A 20331-nucleotide genomic window follows, 5' to 3' on the forward strand; every position below is an offset into this window, starting at 1 on the left:
TGCAATGGGAAAAAATTTGTATTCCCGTGATCTCGAGTCGTATTCGGTTTCAATTTCCAATCTTGAATGTGGTTCGACCTGCAATATATATCGAACGACACTGTTTGCATCCTGTGGTATCTTATGGAAGCATACAGTTGAGACACATCAAACCATGACAACTGCTGATGTTGGTAGGCTCAGAGCCTGTACAGGGGACGTCCGAGATAACATGGCCCGAAAGAATCAGGGGCTCAGTGGCTGGGAGGCTGGTCAGAAGGAGGGCTGTCAAGCTGTTCCGCATGACCGCCGATCATGCCTACTACCATCCGGAAGTCAATCCTGACCAAGTTCAAAATCATGACACTTGTTACATTTTAAGATAATCCGGTCAGAAATTGATATTTGGGATCGAACATCTACTGATACACCAATCATCGGGAAGGGGGGCCAAGGGCTGGAGGCCTGGCAAGCTGTTGACACTGGCTTTGGATTTTGAAAATGGAATCATAATTGTAAGCTCTCAAGGTACGTTTAGTGCAGTTGCTGTCGACCCTTGGGTCTGGGTTGGATCTGTGTTTTTCTCTAATACTGGCCGCGAGGCTGAGCCGGTCAATAGGGCGGCCAAGATATCGTGCCTGGTAAAAGAAACTACACTCACCGCTGCTTCTCTATTCAACGACCAGAGAAGCCAGATGCGGACACTCGAGTCGCGGCGACACATAGCAAGGAGCTATAACGGGTGTAAACATACCGGCCGGAAAGCAGACTGAATCACATTGAGGTTCACCCAGAATCTTCCTACACTCAATCACCCTGCCATACTGTCTGGAACATCCTTGCTTCCGTCAAGAAGCCCGGGAGTGATAAACTCGGGCAGGGAGCTCTCTCGGGCTGGTGTACGCAGTTGGGCGAGGGAGTTATTGATATCTGGAAACAACGTTTTGGTACATCGATTCAACTCTCTAACTTTTATTCTGTGCATCTCTTCTTGACCAAAACAGCGCCCACATGACCACATTCTACTGCCACTCTTCCCGACTCTTGCAAAACTCGTCAGAGTAATTTCTCTCTACCAGGCTCAAGACCTAAGGCCTCGGGCACTGGGCCATAATCGCGAAGGGCGGTTCGCTGCTTCAGCCTCGTGCCTGCGCATGAGTTTGGCAACCACGGCCGTGTCATCTTCAAATTTCCTAAGCAATTCAGTCGTGTGGGCATTGTCAACTACTTCCTCTGCCACATCACTTCAGAGGCGATTCATATCTTTCGGCTACATAGATTTCATGAGACCTATCCATTACTGAACAAAACCATCTCTACCCAATCTAATCTCGGGCGCTTCAGACTAATTGGTGCCTTTTGGATACGAAATGGAATACTACAAAGACGCTTGATACGACTACATGCTCGCGAAAACACCTGAGAACCCTAAGATGCTCTGCTAAAGATTAAATTGAACCACATTCTCTTATATTGATGTCTACATGCCGCCGGCTCTCTTGATCTTGAGGGGTGTTTTGATCACCTCAAAGTTCACTACTACCTAAGATGCAAAAATAGTTACAGTTTCTTAATATCAGAACCCAAACGCCATGATAAAGGAAGAAATACTAACAATACACAATATACCACTAGCGCCATGCTGTTCTGTGCACATGATGGTTTCCTGCTTTACCAGCAACGGGTCTCACCACCGGAACTATGTATACAAGTCCAATGGTGATATTAAACGGGATGGGAGGATGGGGGTAGTGGCTCAAATCCGCAACTACGGCTGGAGGGGATGTAAAAGGGGGAGCAAGTGATACAGAAACAAACTCCGAGCAGGCGCCTCCTTGATCTAGTCCACGCCAGCATACAAATCGACTACAATGTTGACCGCAGCCACCAAAATCTCGGCAGCGATGAGGATGATAACTGCGAACTTGTTAGCGATTGACACAGGAAGCCAGCCAGATGGCACAGCAGAAAATCGTGTGACTTACCGATCCACTCCAGCATCTCTCCGTGTCCGTGGCTAAGTTCGCCCTTCAGAACCGCCAGCAGATCTGCGATGACGTCCAGTCTCTCAGTGAGAAGGCCTACTCTCTGATCCATCTCGAGATAACTGCGCACAGCCTGGTACACGGGCTCAAGATGGGGTTCCACCCAGAACAGCTCTGGCGTGTCAAGGACCGAGCCATTGAGATGGATGTTGATACGAAGGATAAACAGCTCGCCGATCTGCATGTTGATCTGGCTGCGCGAAAGAGCAATCTTGCCCGTCAGCGCGATCTGGGATGGGATATCCTTGCAGGTCTCAATAGTGGAAGCGATCAGTTCTTCAAAAAGCGAAGTCTAAAAAGTAAAAACACCATGTTAGCTCTGCCCAGTAAGAGCGTGAAGATGGCGAACAAGACCACGTACCTTGACGCTTTGCGCGAGCGCATGGGAGATGGCAAGTTTTGTCATATAGTTGCCCTTATCCCTGAGGGTGATGAAGTCGTTGTATATCCGCGCCTGATACTCTCGTGTGTAGTAGAAGTTGAAGCACTCAGTTTCGACGTCCTCTATTTCCAGCTTCTCCATCTCGAATTTGGCAATGTCTTTGAGGAAGCGCTGCTCGTGCGCCGGCGACATGCCCCAGATCACCACCACACCGTATTCGAAGAGGAACACCTCGGGAGTGTGTACCTCCGTATCGAAATCCAGGTCCTTTGTCTGAGAGGACGGGCTCTCTTGTATGGCGCTCTCGTCCTCCATCGAGGGGTATGAAAGGTTATGCTGCGCGTCGCGGCCGTTGCCATAGCCCTCCGTCATGGCGCCCGAGTCTCCCGAGCTGTCGACAACATCTGTGAGCTGTCCTGTCGAGTGCCTGCGCTCGTATTCCATCATAGTTGGCCTTGTGGGTGTGCTCGGGGGCTCGTGTCGGTCCTGGCGGTCCTGGTGATCCTGGCTTTCCTGGCTCTCTCTCCTCGTTCTGACCTCGGCAGCTTCAGCCCGCTCTGCACCTTTGCCCGTAGCATAGTTGTAGGGCGAGTATATGCATTCGTCAATCAGTTTGGGATTCGACGCCCGGCTCCGGGCGCGACCCTTCAAGAAGCGCATCAGACCCTCCATCTGGTATTTGTTGGCCGTGCAGTAAGCCGTGACTCGCGGTAACCTTTCGCGATCCGCCTTGCCTAATCTCGCGGCATCCCTTCGAGCATTCGGGTCCTTGATGCGGGTATATTGACTGTAAACATCACGGCCGCTCTCCTCGAAATCCTCGACACCGCCGTCGTCGCCCAGGTCCGGGTTTGGGAGAAGCTTGAGCTTCTCGGCATTCTTGGTCGATCGCTGGGGTCCTCGCTTGGGCAATGAGTTTATCGGGGCTGGTAGACCGGTAAAGGGTGTGCTGCCGTGGGAGTTGCGGCGGCGCAGACGGCTGTTGATGGCAGAGAAAGGCGTGTTGTTCGGGAGGGACGAGGAGGAGGACCCCTGGCTGTTCCCGTGTTGATGGAAGGGATTGGAAGTTGGCGGCGCGGCGATCAATGTGCTGCCGGCGGGCGAAGAGCTGAGCGAGGAAGGCTCAGGGAAGATGGTCTTGGTGACTGGGTTGGGGTTGAAGGTTACGTTTCGAGGTGCGCGCGGTCGGTCGGTGTCTTGACGCAGAAGAGGTGTTCGCTCGGCTTGCGAGCGGGCACTGGACGACGACATGGTGGAAAGATGGATGAAGGAATTGCCCTGCTCCGCGTGGCCTAAAGATAGAAAGGCTTCTTCTCCTGGCCGTTGATCAACATCAACAGACAAGATGTTTAGCGCGGGTACTACGGGATGGCCTGGTTGGGTCGAAAGGTAGCTTCAATCAGGATGGCTTAGTGGTTTGATGTTATTGAATTGCCATGTGAGAGGCAGCAGACACGAACAAAAAAAAAAAGTCGAAGGGACGGAATGACACTGCCACAGCTACCGGCGGCTCTTCGTGCAAACAGTTCCAATGCGGCAGCGACAAACAAGATGAAAAACGGAACGCGACGTTGGTTTGCTCGAGATGATTCTTCAATGGCACAGAAATGGACACTCGCTCTTTTTTCACCTGATTGCACTGTAGTCGAATGTAAGGTTGGCCCATACCAAGCCCAAATCCGATCTGAGCTCAAGTTTTGGGTTTCTGTTTTGTTTTCTTAATGACGTCTAAGCTCGGCGTAGCATCCTCGACCACCTCCGGCATAGAAATTGCGGGGAACGTCATGTACACTCTCTCCCCTAAACTGCCCTTCCTTCCCGCGAGACACCACTGATTGACATCTGCTGCGAACAGTATACTCTGCATCAAAAAGATGTGAGACCGAACCCAATCACTGTTTATAGTGAAGCGTTATCGGGAACGGCGAGGTCAAGTAGATTGCATACCGCTGGACAACTGGCCCTGACTCGTCTATGCATGTCACTAGATGCAAATGCGATTGGACTTGAGATGCATGTGGATATGCTTGCTTCTCTAGGGGTACAGCGGGGTTTCGAGCATCGTTCACTGTTGATTGCGATTGGGCTTTTCTCGTGGCTATATACCTGTATGTATATTTCATGTCTCAATCCGGTGTCTGGCTAACTGTCGCATATAAGTTTCCCAACCAGGTGGCGCCCGAACAGTTGGTCCATGTGCTGATCAAAAAGGAAAAAAAAAGAAGAAAGAACATTTCATTCAATCACCATACTTGAAATATTTCTGAGGTATTATCAACTGGCCTGTATCTTAATCGATAGTATCAGGCGAGCACCTACGGAAGTTGTTGTGCTTCATGAAATGTCGTTGCAATCTTGTTCAGGGGCTAGGTATCTACTTTGAAATTCACTTTTTCTCTGCCTTCGAGCATACGTCCCCAGTATACTACTAAAAAGGCAGCTGGATCAGAGCGAATGCTCCGTAGTCGATCACCAGTGACGCTTGACCTTACGCATCAATCAGCTTCGTCTCGATCTTGAAACCTTCACCATCCAGGCGATCGATGAACTGCTGGCCCAAGCATGCCGGGGTGTAAACACCACCCTCAAGCTGGTGGTCGTCGTTGATAATGCTGTAGGCAGCCTGTGCGAGACATGTCGCAGTCACTAATTGAAGACTTGGTGTTAGCACACATGCTGCCAAATTTCAATGCAGATTCTCTCCCTTCGTCGTCCATAATAGACAGGGGCAGATGAGCATATCACTTACAGATATAGGGGCTGGACTTGTAGTTGGCCTCGATCATGGCCACCTTGTCGCTCTTGGGCTGCACATCCGGCACCGCTGTGCCGCGCATCACAATGTACTCCTTGGCGGCGTCCTCCTTGCTGACGCCCTCGCCAGGCTGGAAGATGTGGCGGCGCATCAAGTTTCGGACCGGGGCGAAGAGGGCCAGCATAGTCATACCGATGACGAGGCCGTAGTGAGCCACCATACCCGACAGCGTGCTCTTGGCCCTGGCGAACTCGCGGTAGCTGAATCGGGGGCCGTAGGCCTGCTTCTGCCGCGAGCGCTCTTGCTGCAGCAGGCCCCACGTGCGCTGCACGATGGGCTCGTCCGTGGCGGCCGTCACCGACGTGCACAGCAGGCCCAAGTGGGGTACGACGCGAACGCCGGTCAGCTTCGAGAACAGAGACGGCGCGGGACCGTGGTACGAGTTGGGCACCGGCGACAGAGCGAACGGCACCTTCGACGCGCCGATCTCCTTGAGGCTGTAAGTCTCGACCAGGCCGAGGATGGTCGCCAGGGTTCCTCCAGATGGCTTCGTCCTGTCATTTTGTTAGCCTGTATATTTGGGAAAGGATTCCAGCCTTTCTACTGTCTTGCTACAGTTTTGCTTACTTCAAGTCGTGAATGCTGACCACAACGTCGCTTACGGGGGCGGACAGCTTGGATCGGACGAGCTGGGCCATTGACCACGTGAGGAGATCCGACGGGGCCGAGTCGAATCCGCACTGAGGAATCATGACGATGCCGGACTTCTTGGCAGCGGCCTCGTACTTTCGAATCATGGACAGGGTCCAGACCACCTCACCGGTGCAGTCAATGTAGTGCGTGCCGGCCTCGGCGCAGGCCTTGAATGCGTGCTCGCCAAACTGAGCAAAGGGGCCAACCGTGCAGATCATAGCCTTGGTCTTCTTGGCCAGAGCGTACAGCTCTTGGTCATTCAGATTGCATACCTCGATCTCTGTGTATTTCCGTCAGAACGAGCGACGTCGCCAAGGGGGTTGATGGTACATGGGGATCTCCTTACCTGGCTTGACGCGGTCTGGGTTCAACTTCTGGCATTCCGAAACTACACGCTTGAGCTTCTCTTCTGAACGACCGGCGACAGCCCACTTCAGATTGGTGGGGAGTCTCTCAGCGATATGCTCAGCGGTCATGAAGCCAGTGTAGCCTGGAGAGCGCGGGGTCAGTTTCACAATAACATCATGAATCACGTGGGTTGCTTGCCTGTAGCTCCGAAGACTACAATGTCATATTGACGGTTGCTCTGCTGGGGCGCCATGATGCCCTACTTTCAGCGGTGTTGATACTCTTGATGTTTTGAAGGTAGGATAAGATTGGCGATAACAACGTAAGATGTAGATGATTGCGGCAAAAACAATCGAGGAACGGGGGTTGCAATTACTTCCAATATATCTTTCAAGCGGGAGGAGCGGATGTTACATGTTATATACTTTATAGAATCTGCAGGCTAATTGGTACTTAGTTGTATCGACTCCATTGCAGGGACTTCGGGGGGTTTGACGATGCCATCCATGTCCATGGCACCCTAATAAGGTGCCTAAGTCAAGGAGATTCAGCGATGACAAACCAGTCACAATCGACTATGTGCCATTTCGGACGGCCCAAGCCGTGGGCGAATAGCTGTGTAGGGAAAGCATCGCCGAGCAGACTTAGCGATAAATGGATCAATGCCTCGGCCGGCGAAATCCAGAAGTTTCGTCAGTCTCGTGTTTCATGGCCAGCGAGAGCCATGCAAGCCCGCGCAAGACGGCAAAGACCCCTCATAGGGCCTAGCATGTCCCGCGGATCATGGCCCGCAAGTTCTACGTACTTATGTACGCATGTACAACGTGTAGGCGGGAGGGGATAGTTCCTAGCAGAGGGCCAGAAGCTAGAGGGGACTTTTTTTCTGCTGTGCAGTGATGTAAGCAGGAAACACGAGCCGCCAATTAAATGCGACGCCGGCAGCTCCGTCAGAATTCAATTTTAACATCATAATCTGGTTGTGTGGCTGGTGCTTGTTCGAGCCGATCTTGGGGGAGCTTGCAGTGGCTGATGTGGCTCCAGCTCCGAAAGATCTGGCACCATCCAATCCCAGCGCGAGAGGTGGGTCGCCCACAAACCAACACACACTTGGACAATTTCGAGCCCTTTGGCCAAAAAACTCGAGCACCGTCAAAAACTCACCTGACTTTTCTTAAGCGGTAACCAGCGATCAACTTCACCACATCAACCCCTCCCGAAGTCCACCACACACACTTCAATCAAGATGACGAAGCGCACCAAGAAGGTCGGAGTGACCGGCAAGTACGGTACCAGGTAAGTTATCGCAAAAAAATCGATGTCTCCTTGAACGAAAGCGGCGCCCGAGAAACCCAAGAAGTCGACATGGCAAAACGACACATGCTACTACATCCTACAACCACCACCGCACCCCATTCCTACTCGAATCGGTAACCGAAGACATTATGACGAACGAGAGCCGATGCGGTTGCGCAGCTGCACTTCCTATTCATTCTCCATTGGACGGTTGGGAGACAAATTTTCGAAAATTTCTCATTGACCTTCAATGGGGGATGGTCCTGGATCGAACATGAAAGGACGTAGTTGCAGCTGCTCAACCTCGTCTGGAACTCTAGCCGAATCGTGTCTTTGGCTTGGTGGGAGGATGTCGGTCGGATCGCCTGCTCGATGCTTCTGGGTCCGGTCGCACGCGGATAATAGTTCTCTCCCGAGTGCTACAGCATGCTAACCCGAAGCCCCCTCTCACAGATACGGTGCTTCCCTCCGTAAGCAGGTCAAGAAGATGGAAATCACCCAGCACGCCAAGTACACCTGCACCTTCTGCGGAAAGGTCAACGTCAAGCGCACTGCCGTTGGCATCTGGAACTGCAGAGCTTGCCACAAGGTTGTTGCCGGTGGAGGTGAGCATTTTTCTCCAGGACAGGTTGGGAGGCTGGACATAATGTGTCATGCATATGTCTATCTTCCTGACCGTTCTCTTCCCGCCTTCTGATCCGGTCGTTAACATATCATAGCCTACACTGTTGCCACCCCCGCTGCCGCTGCCATGCGATCGACTCTGCGTCGTCTGAGGGAGATTGCTGAGGTTTAAGGTGGATGCATGGTCACGATTTCTGCATTTCGCTTGGGGTCAATGGGAGTAACGGTTTTCATGAGTTCAATACCACAAAAGGTTGAATGATGGTACATCTTTGGTCCTCGGCCCTACCCCATGAGGGAAACAAGGCTCGATGGAGTCTCACCAATGACAAGAATATGAAGAACACACCCAAATCCTAGTTTGCGAGCATGTGAGATATGTAGCAGACTGATCCGAGAACTGGCCGACGCGGGTGACGTGACGACTTGGCGTGTGCCCAGGCGCTCCCATGACCATATTGAGAACCGGCGATGCTTCGCTGAGATTGTCCGATCTCCACGATTCCCAGCAGTTGTCCTTTGGTGCATCGTTATTTACACTGACTTGGACGGTTTGTGTGTGCTGATCGCCTTCGCATCGATGGACAATAAGGCCCCCATGCCGATCCTACCAAACCACGGAGACGACAGCTTTCATGATATATACCTACTATAATCGCGTAATCAATCATTGACAACTATTGATGCGAGAGGAAGCGAGGGGCCCAGTACGATGTCGATATCGGGTCCAGTGGACAGGATCTCGGCAAACGACAACGGGCAGCCAGGTACTTAAGCAGCAGCTCGCAGCTTTCATCTTTCACATGGCTGCGGGTTTTGTCCTTTTTTTTTCGTTGCCAAACCTAAAGTCGAGCAAGCACTGTTGTGGCACTGACGTTCGAACGTCCTTCCAGTCCCTCAACTTTGCTAAATCGGGCGTCTAATACTCCGATGGAAACCTTGGCCCCTGGTTTCGATTCACTTTTCTCTCTTGCGTCTTGCCACAAAAGCCTGCGGCTCCTATTCTGGGGGGAGCTGCTTCTGATTGTCATCATCACAATTTATGGGACCAGTGAAGCCAGCCACGATAATGCAGGCTGGTCTACGGAGTAAGTGGCCTCGATTCCCTTGGGTTGATTACTGTTGTGAAGCAGTAGCCTACCCTTGAGCTGAGCACACCTCGTCGACGCCCCACCCAACCACCGTCTCCCACCTAGCCAGGCGGGTGACAAAAATCAGCCTACCGCCAATGGGCCATACAGAAGTACTCTTTCAAACCTGCCTCTATTTCAATAAGCTCTACCAACCGCATCTAATACCGAAAGAAATCGTAAAAAATAATGATACGAATTTCTTTTAATTAGAGACTTCACTTGAATTTTCGCGTATTTTTTCTAGATTTAAATGAGACTGATATGCGGCGTCGAAGTAGTTGGTTGATTTGGCAGTAGGCTGATTTTTGTCACCCGCCTGCTAGCGGAGGACAGGAGAAGCCTCCAAAGATTGCAACTCAGAATTCTTATTTTAGTTTTCTATCAATCAAAAAGTGCCTTGACTCGGTACCACACCTCGTAAATCCTCGATACGATATATCTATAGCTATAGCACACTTCTGTGGTTCGCAGATTCCCAGGACATTTCCTTCTCAATACCCAGTCTCTGCCGAGGCCAGTAGAAATCCGTACATTGATGCAATTCACCGGAGGATCACAAAAAGAGAACCAGTCTACGTAGACACCCACACTTGCATTTGGTGATCATTACGCAGCGAGCCAGCCAGTGGTGGTGTGGTTCCTTAGCATTTGCCCCTGCTCATCCATGGATGCTCGCCATAGGCAAGTGATCCTGTGTCAGCCACGAGCTAGCCGGTCCGTGGTTGGTCAGGATGCAATATGTGCGACTACTACCCAAGTGTGCGCGGATGTCATGTAATGTAGTTTATGTATGCACCTCTAGTCCAACCCGCCTGCCTTAGCGATCGACCGTGTGCGGATTGATCCTGCGAGCACGGGAAAACAGACACATATGAGCCCAGGGAATTCAACACGTTCAGCAATCACCTACCAGATACTCCGTACAGACCTACCTAGTGTTCTTTCTGCACACAAACAATTACTCGCACATATCTGACGTGAAAGCCCACTTCTTGCAGGCCGTAGGCCCCTGCTGCCCTGGTCTTACTCTCAGCTCCAGCCCTGTACGTGCGGCGGAGCCCATATACATCGATACTAGGTACCTGTACCGATCTGGCCGCTACACTCGGAAGGACAACCTTCAAGCTCGAAGCAACAAGCCAGTCAAGTCGAAAAGAGACAAAGGAGAAAAAAGACAATAGCGATTCTTCGACCTTCGAGTCCCTCATCTAGAGATTCTCTTGCCTTGCCTCTTTCCCTCTCTGTCCAGAGTTGCCGGTTGCCCGTTTGTCCGCCTTGGCTTGGACTTGGTCTCAAAGGCCGCCGTACATAGTGGCTACCTCATATCGTCACCGGTGGCATCAGCTGATTGGGTCTGCATCTTTGGGGGGAAGGGTTGACGAGCGCTAAACTCGTCAGAAGTGCAGGCGACGACGAAGCAGTGTGAGCAATAGAGGCCGCTGGAGTCATCTCGTGCCGCCTCAAAGTCAAGCAAAGGTAGTACCTGACCTACTTTATGCCCACTTCTGCCCTCCAGCCGCCTGCGGTTACGAAGATTGGGATTTGATCGAAATCACCTACCTAACCTACCTTCCATGTCGGTAAGCGGTAAGTTAGTCGAGCTATTAGGCTCCGCCCCTCTTTCTCCAATTGTCCTGTCTTTCATTGATTGCTTGTTCCCGTGCAGCGCCGCCGCAGCAGCGTGCCTCGACCAAACCAGTGGCCGGGCCTCTCTCTCCCAGTTAATTATTTGTTATTACCTACATTCATCATGTTGCCTGCCTTTGATTCTTTTTAACCTTGGGGACTACCAAAGACTAACTAACTGCCTTGGACCTGGTCAGACATCCATCCACCCATCCAGTACGGGCCCTGGGATGTGGCACGACGCCCACCCTTTTCTGCCTTCTCTCTCTCCCTCTCCCTCTGTCTCTGGGCAGACGCCAGACTCGCCCTGCTGCGAGTCCTGCCCTTTTTAACAACCACCCCCAAGCCCCCCCAAAAACAACAGAGGCATTTTGGGCTTTGCCGTGCAATCACGTACGGGGAAGCATCCAAAGTGGGTTTGTTCTAAACGGTCCCAAACACCCACTTCCGAGAAAGGCTTCCTTCCTATTATCGTCGCCCCCAACACCATATCCAGCCCAGCCCTCTCTTTCGTCCTTCTCCATTCACCCACCTACCAATCTCACCTAACCTAACCTACCTTACAACATTTGAACTTGGGCAGACTCATCACATCACTCCTCCTCCCCCTGCTGCGCTACGTTGTCTGTCGAATTGTCCCTTTTCACAAAAAGTAAAGAGTCATTCATCATCATTCAAAACCATCCCTCCTCTTCTTTCTCAGCAGCCAAACATCCGAACTGCTGCACAACCAACCCGCCATCCAGCTTTCCGCCCTACTCTCTATTCACTTGGCGCTTGGTCTTAGATACATACTTTGACCTTTCTCCGGTATCAAAAAAGGGCCATTGATTGATCCATTCCACCCATCCTCCTTCCCCGACTCTTTCTCTACCAACTGTTGTTAGTGCCAAGAAACGTCGTCCACTCTGTTCGCCCTGTGGCTTTCTTACACGTTCTTGCCTCCAACCTTACTTTTTACCTACCTCCGTCCTCCGTGACCTCTCCCCAAAACCCACATCACCCTTTCTCCAAGCATACCTCCTCATATATTTCGACAAGCTTGCAATCATCACCACTGGAATTCCGTTCCACCAAACAACCCAACCCCCAACCCACTTTCGAAAGAGATAGGCTTTTAGCGCGTCGGCCATCTGCCATCTTTCCCCCCTCCCATTCGCCACAGCAATTCATCTCAAAACCCAACGACGCAATTGCACCAGAGTGGCTGCATCGAATTATATTAGTTCGACGCAGTCATTTTCTTCAGACCAAAGCTACTCCATTTATATGTCTGAGTATTGTCATCGGGATTTTATGAAATTTTGCCCCCATGGCTGATCAGTGCATCGTCTGTCTAGAGAGCCTAGACGTGCACCCACTGGTTGTTCCACCTTTGCAGGAGAGTGACCTTGATGTCCATGTACCACATGACACGGCCGGCGCACCTGCAGCTGCAGCTGCAAGTACCAGTGCCAGTGACAGCACTCTTGCTGTTAGTGTAGCACCAGCAACCACACCAACTCCTGCAAAAGCAACCTCTGTTGAATATGATGCCGTAACGTCAACTTCCACATCTGACGGCTTCGTCTCCGACGAGGACAGCAAAATTGCCGAGATCGAAATTTGTGGCCATGTACTTCACGATGTCTGCCTGCGTCAATGGACCGGCAAGGCCAACAGCTGTCCAATATGCCGCCAGACGTTTAATTCGGTCATTGTTTACGATAGAGTTGGAGGTAAGTCTATACCCGCACTTGGCCGCCTCAAGTTACTGTGGAATTTTATAACTAACAATTTCGCGACAGGCAACAAACTCGATTCGTATGCCGTAGCAGACAAGAAGCAAATCGCCGAATTCGATGCGCCAGCATGGCTTGCAGAAAATCCCGAGCCGGAGGAGCCTGCCCAACCCTGCCCCATTTGTAATCGAAGCGACCAAGAAGATATACTTTTGCTCTGCGATAGCTGCGATGCACCTTATCATACTCACTGTATCGGGCTCGACCATGTCCCTCGTGGTCACTGGTTTTGCATGGAGTGCGCCGATGAGGGTGCTGCGCTTGCCGCAGCTGAGCTAGTTGACCCAGAGAGTGGTTTGTCCAGACTGGCCGGCTCTTCCGACCGTCAGTCCGATATTATGCCTCGCACCCAGGCTACACTGCGCCGCGAGCGCCAGCGAGCTCGTTCAGCTGAATGGCAGGGCGCGTGGGGCGAAATTGCCGGACGTGTCTGGGATGTCCTGGATATCGACCTAAATAACCCCGAGGAGGACGAGGCACTCTTGAATTACCGCCGAGTTGAGCGGCGGCATGGGGGTACCCGACTAGGTAACGGGAGCTATCACCGAAGCGAGTTTGAGAGATGGCAACAGCGCCTTCACATCGCAGATCGCCTCGGATCGCTCGATGTCTTTACAAACGGCATTCCTCAGGGCCGTAGCCTGGCCCGGTCTGTGCGGCAGACCCCTCCGCCACCGCCGCCACCTCAGGAAACTCCGGAGGAAAAGGAGGCGTGGGGCGCTTTAGAGATGGCAAAGAAGGCATTGGGGACGGATCGATCTCCCGAAGCTTCTACACCCAACCCCCGTAAGCGCCGCAAATCGCGCTCGACCACAGCGTCACCACGAGAGCCGGCTCCGGAGCCAGAGCGAAAACTGAAGCGACCGCGGACAAGACGAGTTCCCCATGAAAGTGCTGAAGCATCGTCCTCTAGGCAGCCGCAGGCTGGGCCATCTTCGTCATCTGCAGCTCCAGCGGCATTGCCTACGCAACCCGCAGCACCGGCTCCTACTCAGGGCGCAGCAGTCCCATCATTCTTGTCCACTCTCTTGAAGGAAGTGGAACTGAGCACACCCTCTGACGACGAGAATGTGCGGACAGTGCTCGGCGTTTCTAAGTCCAACGGCGAGCACTCGTCGCCTGCGTCCTCTCCCTCGCCTTCTGGATACAGCAGCCCTCGCGCGCTGTCAGCTACGCCACCTCCACGAGGAATCAGCGAGCGATCTGCCTCGCCTCTCACACTCACATCTCGTATTGAGCCCATCTACCCGCCCGCCAATTTCTCACCGAACCGGAACGGATCGCCCAGTCGAATGTGTGGAAGTGATAGTAGCGACTCAGAATCGAACCCTCGCCGCCAACAACACAGTCCCAAAAGAAACGGAACTACATCTCTAGAAATCCGACACCCTCGACCTCGCCGCCAACATACACCACCTATCAGAACCAATATGGCGGCCCGGTCCCCCGAATCTTCGCCCACTCGCGCATCACCCACTCGCGGGTCGCCCAATCGTATTGCGCTCCCTCTTGAGACCAAGGAAAACATCTCCGCCATCACCAAAGCAGCTTTGAAGCCCCATTTCCGGGCTGGTAGCATCAATGCCGATCAGTATACCGCCATCAACCGCGATCTGTCGCGCAAGCTCTACATGCAAGTTCCAGACGAGGGACTCGACCACGACACGAGAATCAAGTGCGAGACTTTGGCCTCTAAGGAAGTTGCCAAAGCCGTCGCTGATTTGAAGACAGGAGTGTAAAATAGGCACTAATTTTCATCACGACTAATGAGGGCATGCTCTTTATGATATCCGGCGTTTTTATCTGGGGTCTCTGGCTTGCTTTTACTTGGGCAAACTCATCTGGCAGTATTGCCGGTTGATATTGGTCTCACAGGATGACTATTTGTGCCATTTACACGGTGCTTTTAAGGTTCTGCGAGACAGGGAAACAGTTGTGCTGGGGGTCTAGGCTGTTTTGTACACCACCGGGCTCTCACATCTAGAGCACTATAGACTTCTTGAGCAGGGACGGAGTTTGGCAGCATATATGTGCATATCAGCGGCGTTCATGGGCATCCTCATACTTTCCAACGGGGCATGGCTTATGTTTTGATTTCATTTCAGGTCTGGCCTGTACTATTAAGAAGTCTTTGATGGTTTTGGAAGTACAGCTTAACAGGCTTGAGGGCGGGCAGTGACTGGGCCTTGGGCCCTTCACGCTATGGACGAACGAATAGCTGGGAGTCAACCATGGGTTTTGGACGGTTACTAAACGGAGTAATTACCAGCCGGCCTTGTGACCGTCGATTGCTCAGGATGCGGAATTTTGTAGATAGGTAGAGAGATATGGTGCAACGGATACACTGGTTCTCGACATCAATTAGGGCTTATGGTGCTTCGCTGTGATATGGACAAGCTGATGGATCGATGGCACATGCAAATTTGGGACTTGCGGAAATGCGTATCTACCCAAGGCCATTACCATGCCCCCTATGCCCCACGCTTTATGCTAGTTTTCAACCTATGTTTCCCGGCAGATGACGAATACGAGTACACAACTAACCATGAGATGGACCCGGATGATTTTCCTTCTTTTCGGTCACTGCCCATCACGCCAGATAGGTAGGTGGTGGGTGGTCGGGGCGGTCAAGCTGAGGCGGCGGCAGGTGGGTGAGGGGCAGCATGAATGATCACCTGCCTCCTTCCCTTGCGGGACTACTTCCATCTATTTCCGTTCGCGTCGTAAACATGCACACGACGATAATGGCATACGTTGTGTGGTATCCATCGGGTAACGCGGGTACCTGGCAGGTGACGCCAAACGAAGTCTTGGTGATAGCACCACCCACAGGTGACATGGAAAACTCGAGCAAGGCCGTATTGCTCATGAAGAACCATGCGTCAGTGGAAGTCACTACACGGAAATGGTCCCGACGTAGCGATCAGGCTACACACACATATGTAGTTACGCATGTGCGTACGTTTATTGGATATGACATGCAGGCAACACTTTTACACACAAGAATCAACCAGAAAATGTCAGCAGTATCTATCTAACAGCCAACCCTTAGGAATTGGAAGGAGCCGCTAGCGAAAAAAGACTGCGTTAAGTCATTCTGGGCACGCGTAAATGATCAAGACTTCGTGGGAAAAACGCTCGATAAGAACAACCAAGCGTTTTTGCGTGTGTCCTGAAGATAAGGATTTGTGCCATGAAGAAGGAAAGAAGAGAAAAATCCGAGGGCGGGCGCGACGGCTGATGGTTTTGTCTGTTTGCTGGGGGGAGGTTGGTGGTGGGGCTCGGCAGTATGTGCAGTGTGGCTTCTGCTGTGGCTGTACCGGTGGGCTCCCAACGGTAGCTTCAGTGCTTGGAGGATGCTGTAGGGGGTACCTAAGGTTAGCTCACGGTGTCTTGGTTCTATGCCTCCCTCATGACATCTCATGCCAATAACACCCGACAGGCATACCAAATTATCTGGTTTCTTTTGCATGAGTCGTCGGGTTGAAGGAGAAACCATCACAATACTTATTTACCCGTTTCCCCCCTATTTCATCAGGCAATGAGCTCAACACCGTCTCAGGAGGCGGGCACCACCAGCCAGGTCCAGCACCAGCGCCTTGACCCCACCAAGGACACCATGGCCGAGCCTACCATAGCCACGGGAACCTTCCCAATGTTCATGCAGCTGCCCAAGGAGCTGCGCGATGCCGTCTGGAGATATGCCATGCCCGAGGATGTGCCGGAGCTTCTTTTCTACGACGGGCCAGGCAGCCTCTGGGAGGACGACGGCGAGGACCCCGTCATGGTCAACACGGGGTACCCGGCCCTGATGCACGTGTGTTCCGAGTCCCGCGTGGTGGCCAGGCGCGAGACCTACTTTGACTACTCGCGGAACGCCGAGGCAGAGATCCCCATGCGCAAGTTCCGCCCGGACCTCGACATGCAGTACCTCACCGTCTGGGACGCTGAGGACGCGGCCCCGGCCCCGGGCTGCCGGCACGTGACGGGCCTGGGCATCATGCAGATGCGGTATCAGTATATGTGCTCGTTCGAGACGTACACCTACCTCATGCCCGCCGACGCGGTGGCAAAACCGGCCGCCGGAGAAGACGCCGCAGCAGCAAACGCTACCATTGCTGTCACGCCGTGGGCGACGACGGGCGGGCTCCTGGACGACTACGCGCCCGGCAGCTCCGCGGGCGCGGGCCCCCGGTACCGTGCGCGCGTCCGCTTCGTCGACGCCGAGGCGCTGGTGGACGCGTCCAAGGCCGAGGGGATGCGCAAGATGGAGCAGTACATGCACAACGTGTACCGCGCGCGCTGCGAAATCGACCCCGCGCTGGACCCGGACTGCCCGCGGCCGCACTTTCGGATGGGCGTGTTCGAGATGTGGCTCAAGGATAAAAGGGGCTCGCTTGGCTGGCATCCGGCCGATTACTGATGCTCAGGACAAGCACGATTGGTTTGGCATATGGTGAGCGTCCTGTATAAAGCCACACATGTATACGTAATTGAAACAGCAGTGATTCGGTTCGACGTTCGATATGCGCATACGGTTTCTTATTCCTTGACGCTGTCTTGAACGCCAGAAGCCGATTTGGCTACGCAGCCGAATTGACGACAGTATCACCGCACATCACTTGAATCCAGTGTAAGCTTCTTCAAGTTAAATATTACATTGTTTTGATTCGTTATTTATTTATTCGTTTTGTACACGACCCAGCTGCTCTTGCAACTGCAGCCGGGGTTTCGAGCATTAGCTTAGAAGGGGACAACGATCTTCTTCGCAGACACGCCGGCCTTCTGCTTATCGAAAGCGGCTTGCAGCGAGTCGACACCCCTGCCGACAACCTCGGGAGCGGGGGCGGGCTTGAGCTGGCCCGACTTGAGGGCGTCGGGGACAAAGTCCTGCCTGTGATGGTGGAATTGTCGTTAGCCATTGAAACTTTGGTCAATTCATGAGATGGGAGATTTCAAGACTTACCAGACGGCCTTGCCAACATCGGGGTGCTGGGTGAAAATGGTGATGGCGAAGACTAGGAAACGGGAATTGTTAGTACACGTGACACACGATATTAGAGCTGCCTCAATTCGGAGGAGTGAAAACTTACCACCGGCAGACTTGACGTTCTCGGGCAGGCCCTCGGGAGGGGGCAGGACGGTGGTCATCTTGCCGCCACCGAGCTCTGACACAACCTGGGCGGCTTGCTTCTCGCAGTCGGCCAGACCGATTGCTAGACGTGACAGTCTGATTAGCTACTAGAACTTCTTCCTATATTGTGCACCGCCAACTATGCGACGCTGGGGGTGGGGGTGGGGAACGAAAACACTTACAGTCGTAGACACCAGCGAACTCGCCCTTCTTGAGCTCGGCCACCAGGTTCTGGACCAAGTCCTTGTCGCTGTAGTCGAGGACGGCGCGGGCACCGAGGCTCTTGACCAGGTCGAAGTTGCGGGGGCGAAGCCGTGGCGACGACCTCGTAGCCGGCGGCGACGGCCAGCTGGATGGCGGCGGTGCCGACGCTAGAGCTGCCGCCCCAGACCAGGACGGTCTTGCCGTTCTTGGCGGGGCTCAGGCTGGGCTTGTCGAGGCCGAGGTGGTCGGGCTGGAAGAGGCCGGCGGCGGCGGTGGAGAGGGCGAGGGGCAGGACGACGCCCTGCTCGAAGGAGACGCTGTCGGGCAGCTTGGCGACGCTGCTCACGGGCGCGGTGACGATCTCCTGGAAGCCGGCCTGGTCGAGCTTCTTGTTGCCGAGGAACTGCGAGTGCACGATGACGCGGTCGCCGGGCTGGTAGGTCTGCTCGGCGTCGCCGCGGCCGACCTCCATGACCTCGCCCGCCAGGTCCTCGCCCAGGACCGTGGGCCACTCGCTGATGAAGGCGCCGTAGTCCTGGATCTTCCAGTCGACCGGGTTGATGGCCACGGCCTTGACCTTGATCAGCAGCTCGCCGGGCCCGGGGGCGCCAGAGTCGCGGGACGCGGTCCGGAGCTTCTGGTCCTTGCCGTCGAGGAAGGCGGCTTTGTGTTGGTTCACCATCTTGTCGTTGGGGGTTAGGTTAGGTATATACTTAGGAGTGGGATGGATATATGGGTGAGTATAATGCTTGAGTAGAAAGCAGAAGTAGGGACTGGTTGTATATACTACTTATGTAAGTCGTGGCGGTCACTGAGGAATAAGCACCCCACAAGATAATGGAGACATGGGATGAAAAGAAGGGTTCACAACCGGTATTGATTTGACATCATCGATCAAACCCCCCTCCGGCGCCTCCGCCCGCGCTCTGCTATTCTTGTAGATTCGGGGACGTTCCACAGTTGGCATGTACAGTAGCGATACACTTTAAATCCGTATCTAGATTTCGCAAGCGTTACGGAGCGGGCGGGGCGGGGCGACACCACTACAGATGTACATCTCTCACTACCTTGGCACTTGGGGCAACGTATTTTGCCTCTGGCATGGCCACTTCATATGGGCACCACTATAGTATACGCATGTACGGATACTTGTATGCCATTATTTATGAGCGATCGGGGCATGATCAACTCCCTTTTTCCGCAGCTCTATGCATGCGCATTTATGAACTATGTAACCAACTACGACGCTGGTACAGAAACTAACTGCTGCCACGTTGACGCGGGATCCGCCCTCATTGGCTTTGGGTTGCTGCATTGAGTATGCATTAATTTTAGAACCCCAATTGACCGCTTCTGCTCCGGAGGGTGGTTCTAGACCGCGTCAACGCAAAATGCCGGACCTTCTACACTGGGAAGATCTAACAAACCCTAGTGGTGGTGCTATCGACGTTAGAAGCATCGGACGCCGACCTGTAAGCAAATCAGACCGAGGCTGACCCATCTTGAAAACCCCTGCTAGCACCTGCTGAAGATAGAAAGTGCCGCGCAAATGCCGAGGCACGCAATCAATCTGTTGCTGCAGTGTGGTTGAGTGTTGCTGCTGTGCTACGTCGGATTTAAAGCCCCGTCCAAGGAAGCGAATCGTATATGTAAGCAGGCCTGATTATTAAGCCTGGGTAGAAGAAGAAGACTACTCGTGGGCTGGAGCTCGAATGATCACATCATTCTCGCACGACATCCTTGCTTTGTCCTCGCTGTCGGCGTTTGCCGGCATACGGTCTACATCTCCCGGGGTTGACGGGATCCTGATGAAAGTCTAGGTGCCATCACAGCGGAAGACTCGCAACCCGTTCCCTGTGTATCGTAGAATGGAGATGATATAAAGGTCGTGGCCAACGTGCCAAGAAAAGGGATCGGGGTAAATCGACTGCGGGCTCGAATTCCAAACGTCGTATTCATCCGGAGCGTGTTGGGAAAGATGTGAAATTCGAATTTGAAGATTAACAAATAAGCCTGCTCACATCTTGTGCCCAAGACTACGACCGATCCCACGAGGAAGTCAACTTCAAGGCAGCGAATGAAGCTCAATCATCCACGCGGCCAAAGACGACGAACCATCTTGAACCCCCAACACGCAGCCCTGTACATTGGCATGTCGTATAATCACTACTTCATTACCGTCACAAGTGGGATGACCTCGAATCTAGAAGTGGTGGGACAATGGAGGTTCTTTCAACTCTCTATAACAGGAGAATGTGTGGCTAAGGCATGAATCGTCGTAAAACTATACATCAGGTACACATCTGCAAATGACAAGGCAACCCGCTATCTTTC

At 53.0% G+C, this 20331-nt stretch overlaps 6 protein-coding genes across 6 annotated transcripts; 3 read left to right on the forward strand and 3 right to left on the reverse strand.

Annotated features, from left to right (window-relative positions):
- Positions 1 to 1819: 1819 nt before the first annotated feature.
- PG985_013748 (uncharacterized protein) lies at positions 1820 to 3657 on the reverse strand (the record flags this gene model as incomplete). The annotated part of the gene is made up of 3 exons (XM_066833514.1): positions 1820 to 1896; positions 1965 to 2316; positions 2386 to 3657. The coding sequence occupies 3 exons, from the start codon at positions 3655 to 3657 to the stop codon at positions 1820 to 1822; spliced, it is 1701 nt and encodes a 566-aa protein (XP_066678254.1).
- Positions 3658 to 4894: 1237 nt separating this feature from the next.
- PG985_013749 (saccharopine dehydrogenase) lies at positions 4895 to 6455 on the reverse strand (the record flags this gene model as incomplete). The annotated part of the gene is made up of 5 exons (XM_066833515.1): positions 4895 to 5052; positions 5156 to 5715; positions 5789 to 6134; positions 6201 to 6344; positions 6401 to 6455. 5 exons carry the CDS (start codon positions 6453 to 6455, stop codon positions 4895 to 4897), a joined length of 1263 nt encoding a protein of 420 aa, XP_066678255.1.
- A 990-nt stretch (positions 6456 to 7445) lies between these two features.
- PG985_013750 (60S ribosomal protein eL43) lies at positions 7446 to 8291 on the forward strand (the record flags this gene model as incomplete). Its single annotated transcript, XM_066833516.1, has 3 exons — positions 7446 to 7495; positions 7949 to 8100; positions 8215 to 8291. The coding sequence occupies 3 exons, from the start codon at positions 7446 to 7448 to the stop codon at positions 8289 to 8291; spliced, it is 279 nt and encodes a 92-aa protein (XP_066678256.1).
- A 3899-nt stretch (positions 8292 to 12190) lies between these two features.
- On the forward strand, positions 12191 to 14398 carry PG985_013751 (uncharacterized protein; the record flags this gene model as incomplete). Its single annotated transcript, XM_066833517.1, has 2 exons — positions 12191 to 12596; positions 12666 to 14398. The coding sequence occupies 2 exons, from the start codon at positions 12191 to 12193 to the stop codon at positions 14396 to 14398; spliced, it is 2139 nt and encodes a 712-aa protein (XP_066678257.1).
- A 1802-nt stretch (positions 14399 to 16200) lies between these two features.
- Positions 16201 to 17082, forward strand: PG985_013752 (uncharacterized protein; the record flags this gene model as incomplete). The annotated part of the gene is made up of 1 exon (XM_066833518.1): positions 16201 to 17082. One exon carries the CDS (start codon positions 16201 to 16203, stop codon positions 17080 to 17082), a length of 882 nt encoding a protein of 293 aa, XP_066678258.1.
- A 320-nt stretch (positions 17083 to 17402) lies between these two features.
- Positions 17403 to 18679, reverse strand: PG985_013753 (uncharacterized protein; the record flags this gene model as incomplete). Its single annotated transcript, XM_066833519.1, has 5 exons — positions 17403 to 17553; positions 17626 to 17677; positions 17753 to 17875; positions 17976 to 18075; positions 18116 to 18679. 5 exons carry the CDS (start codon positions 18677 to 18679, stop codon positions 17403 to 17405), a joined length of 990 nt encoding a protein of 329 aa, XP_066678259.1.
- Between the last annotated feature and the right edge of the window lie 1652 nt (positions 18680 to 20331).

The sequence above is a fragment of the Apiospora marii genome (assembly GCF_038362585.1).
Source record: "Apiospora marii strain CBS 49790 chromosome Unknown utg000011l_segment0_segment0, whole genome shotgun sequence".
NCBI classification, from domain to species: domain Eukaryota; kingdom Fungi; phylum Ascomycota; class Sordariomycetes; order Amphisphaeriales; family Apiosporaceae; genus Apiospora; species Apiospora marii.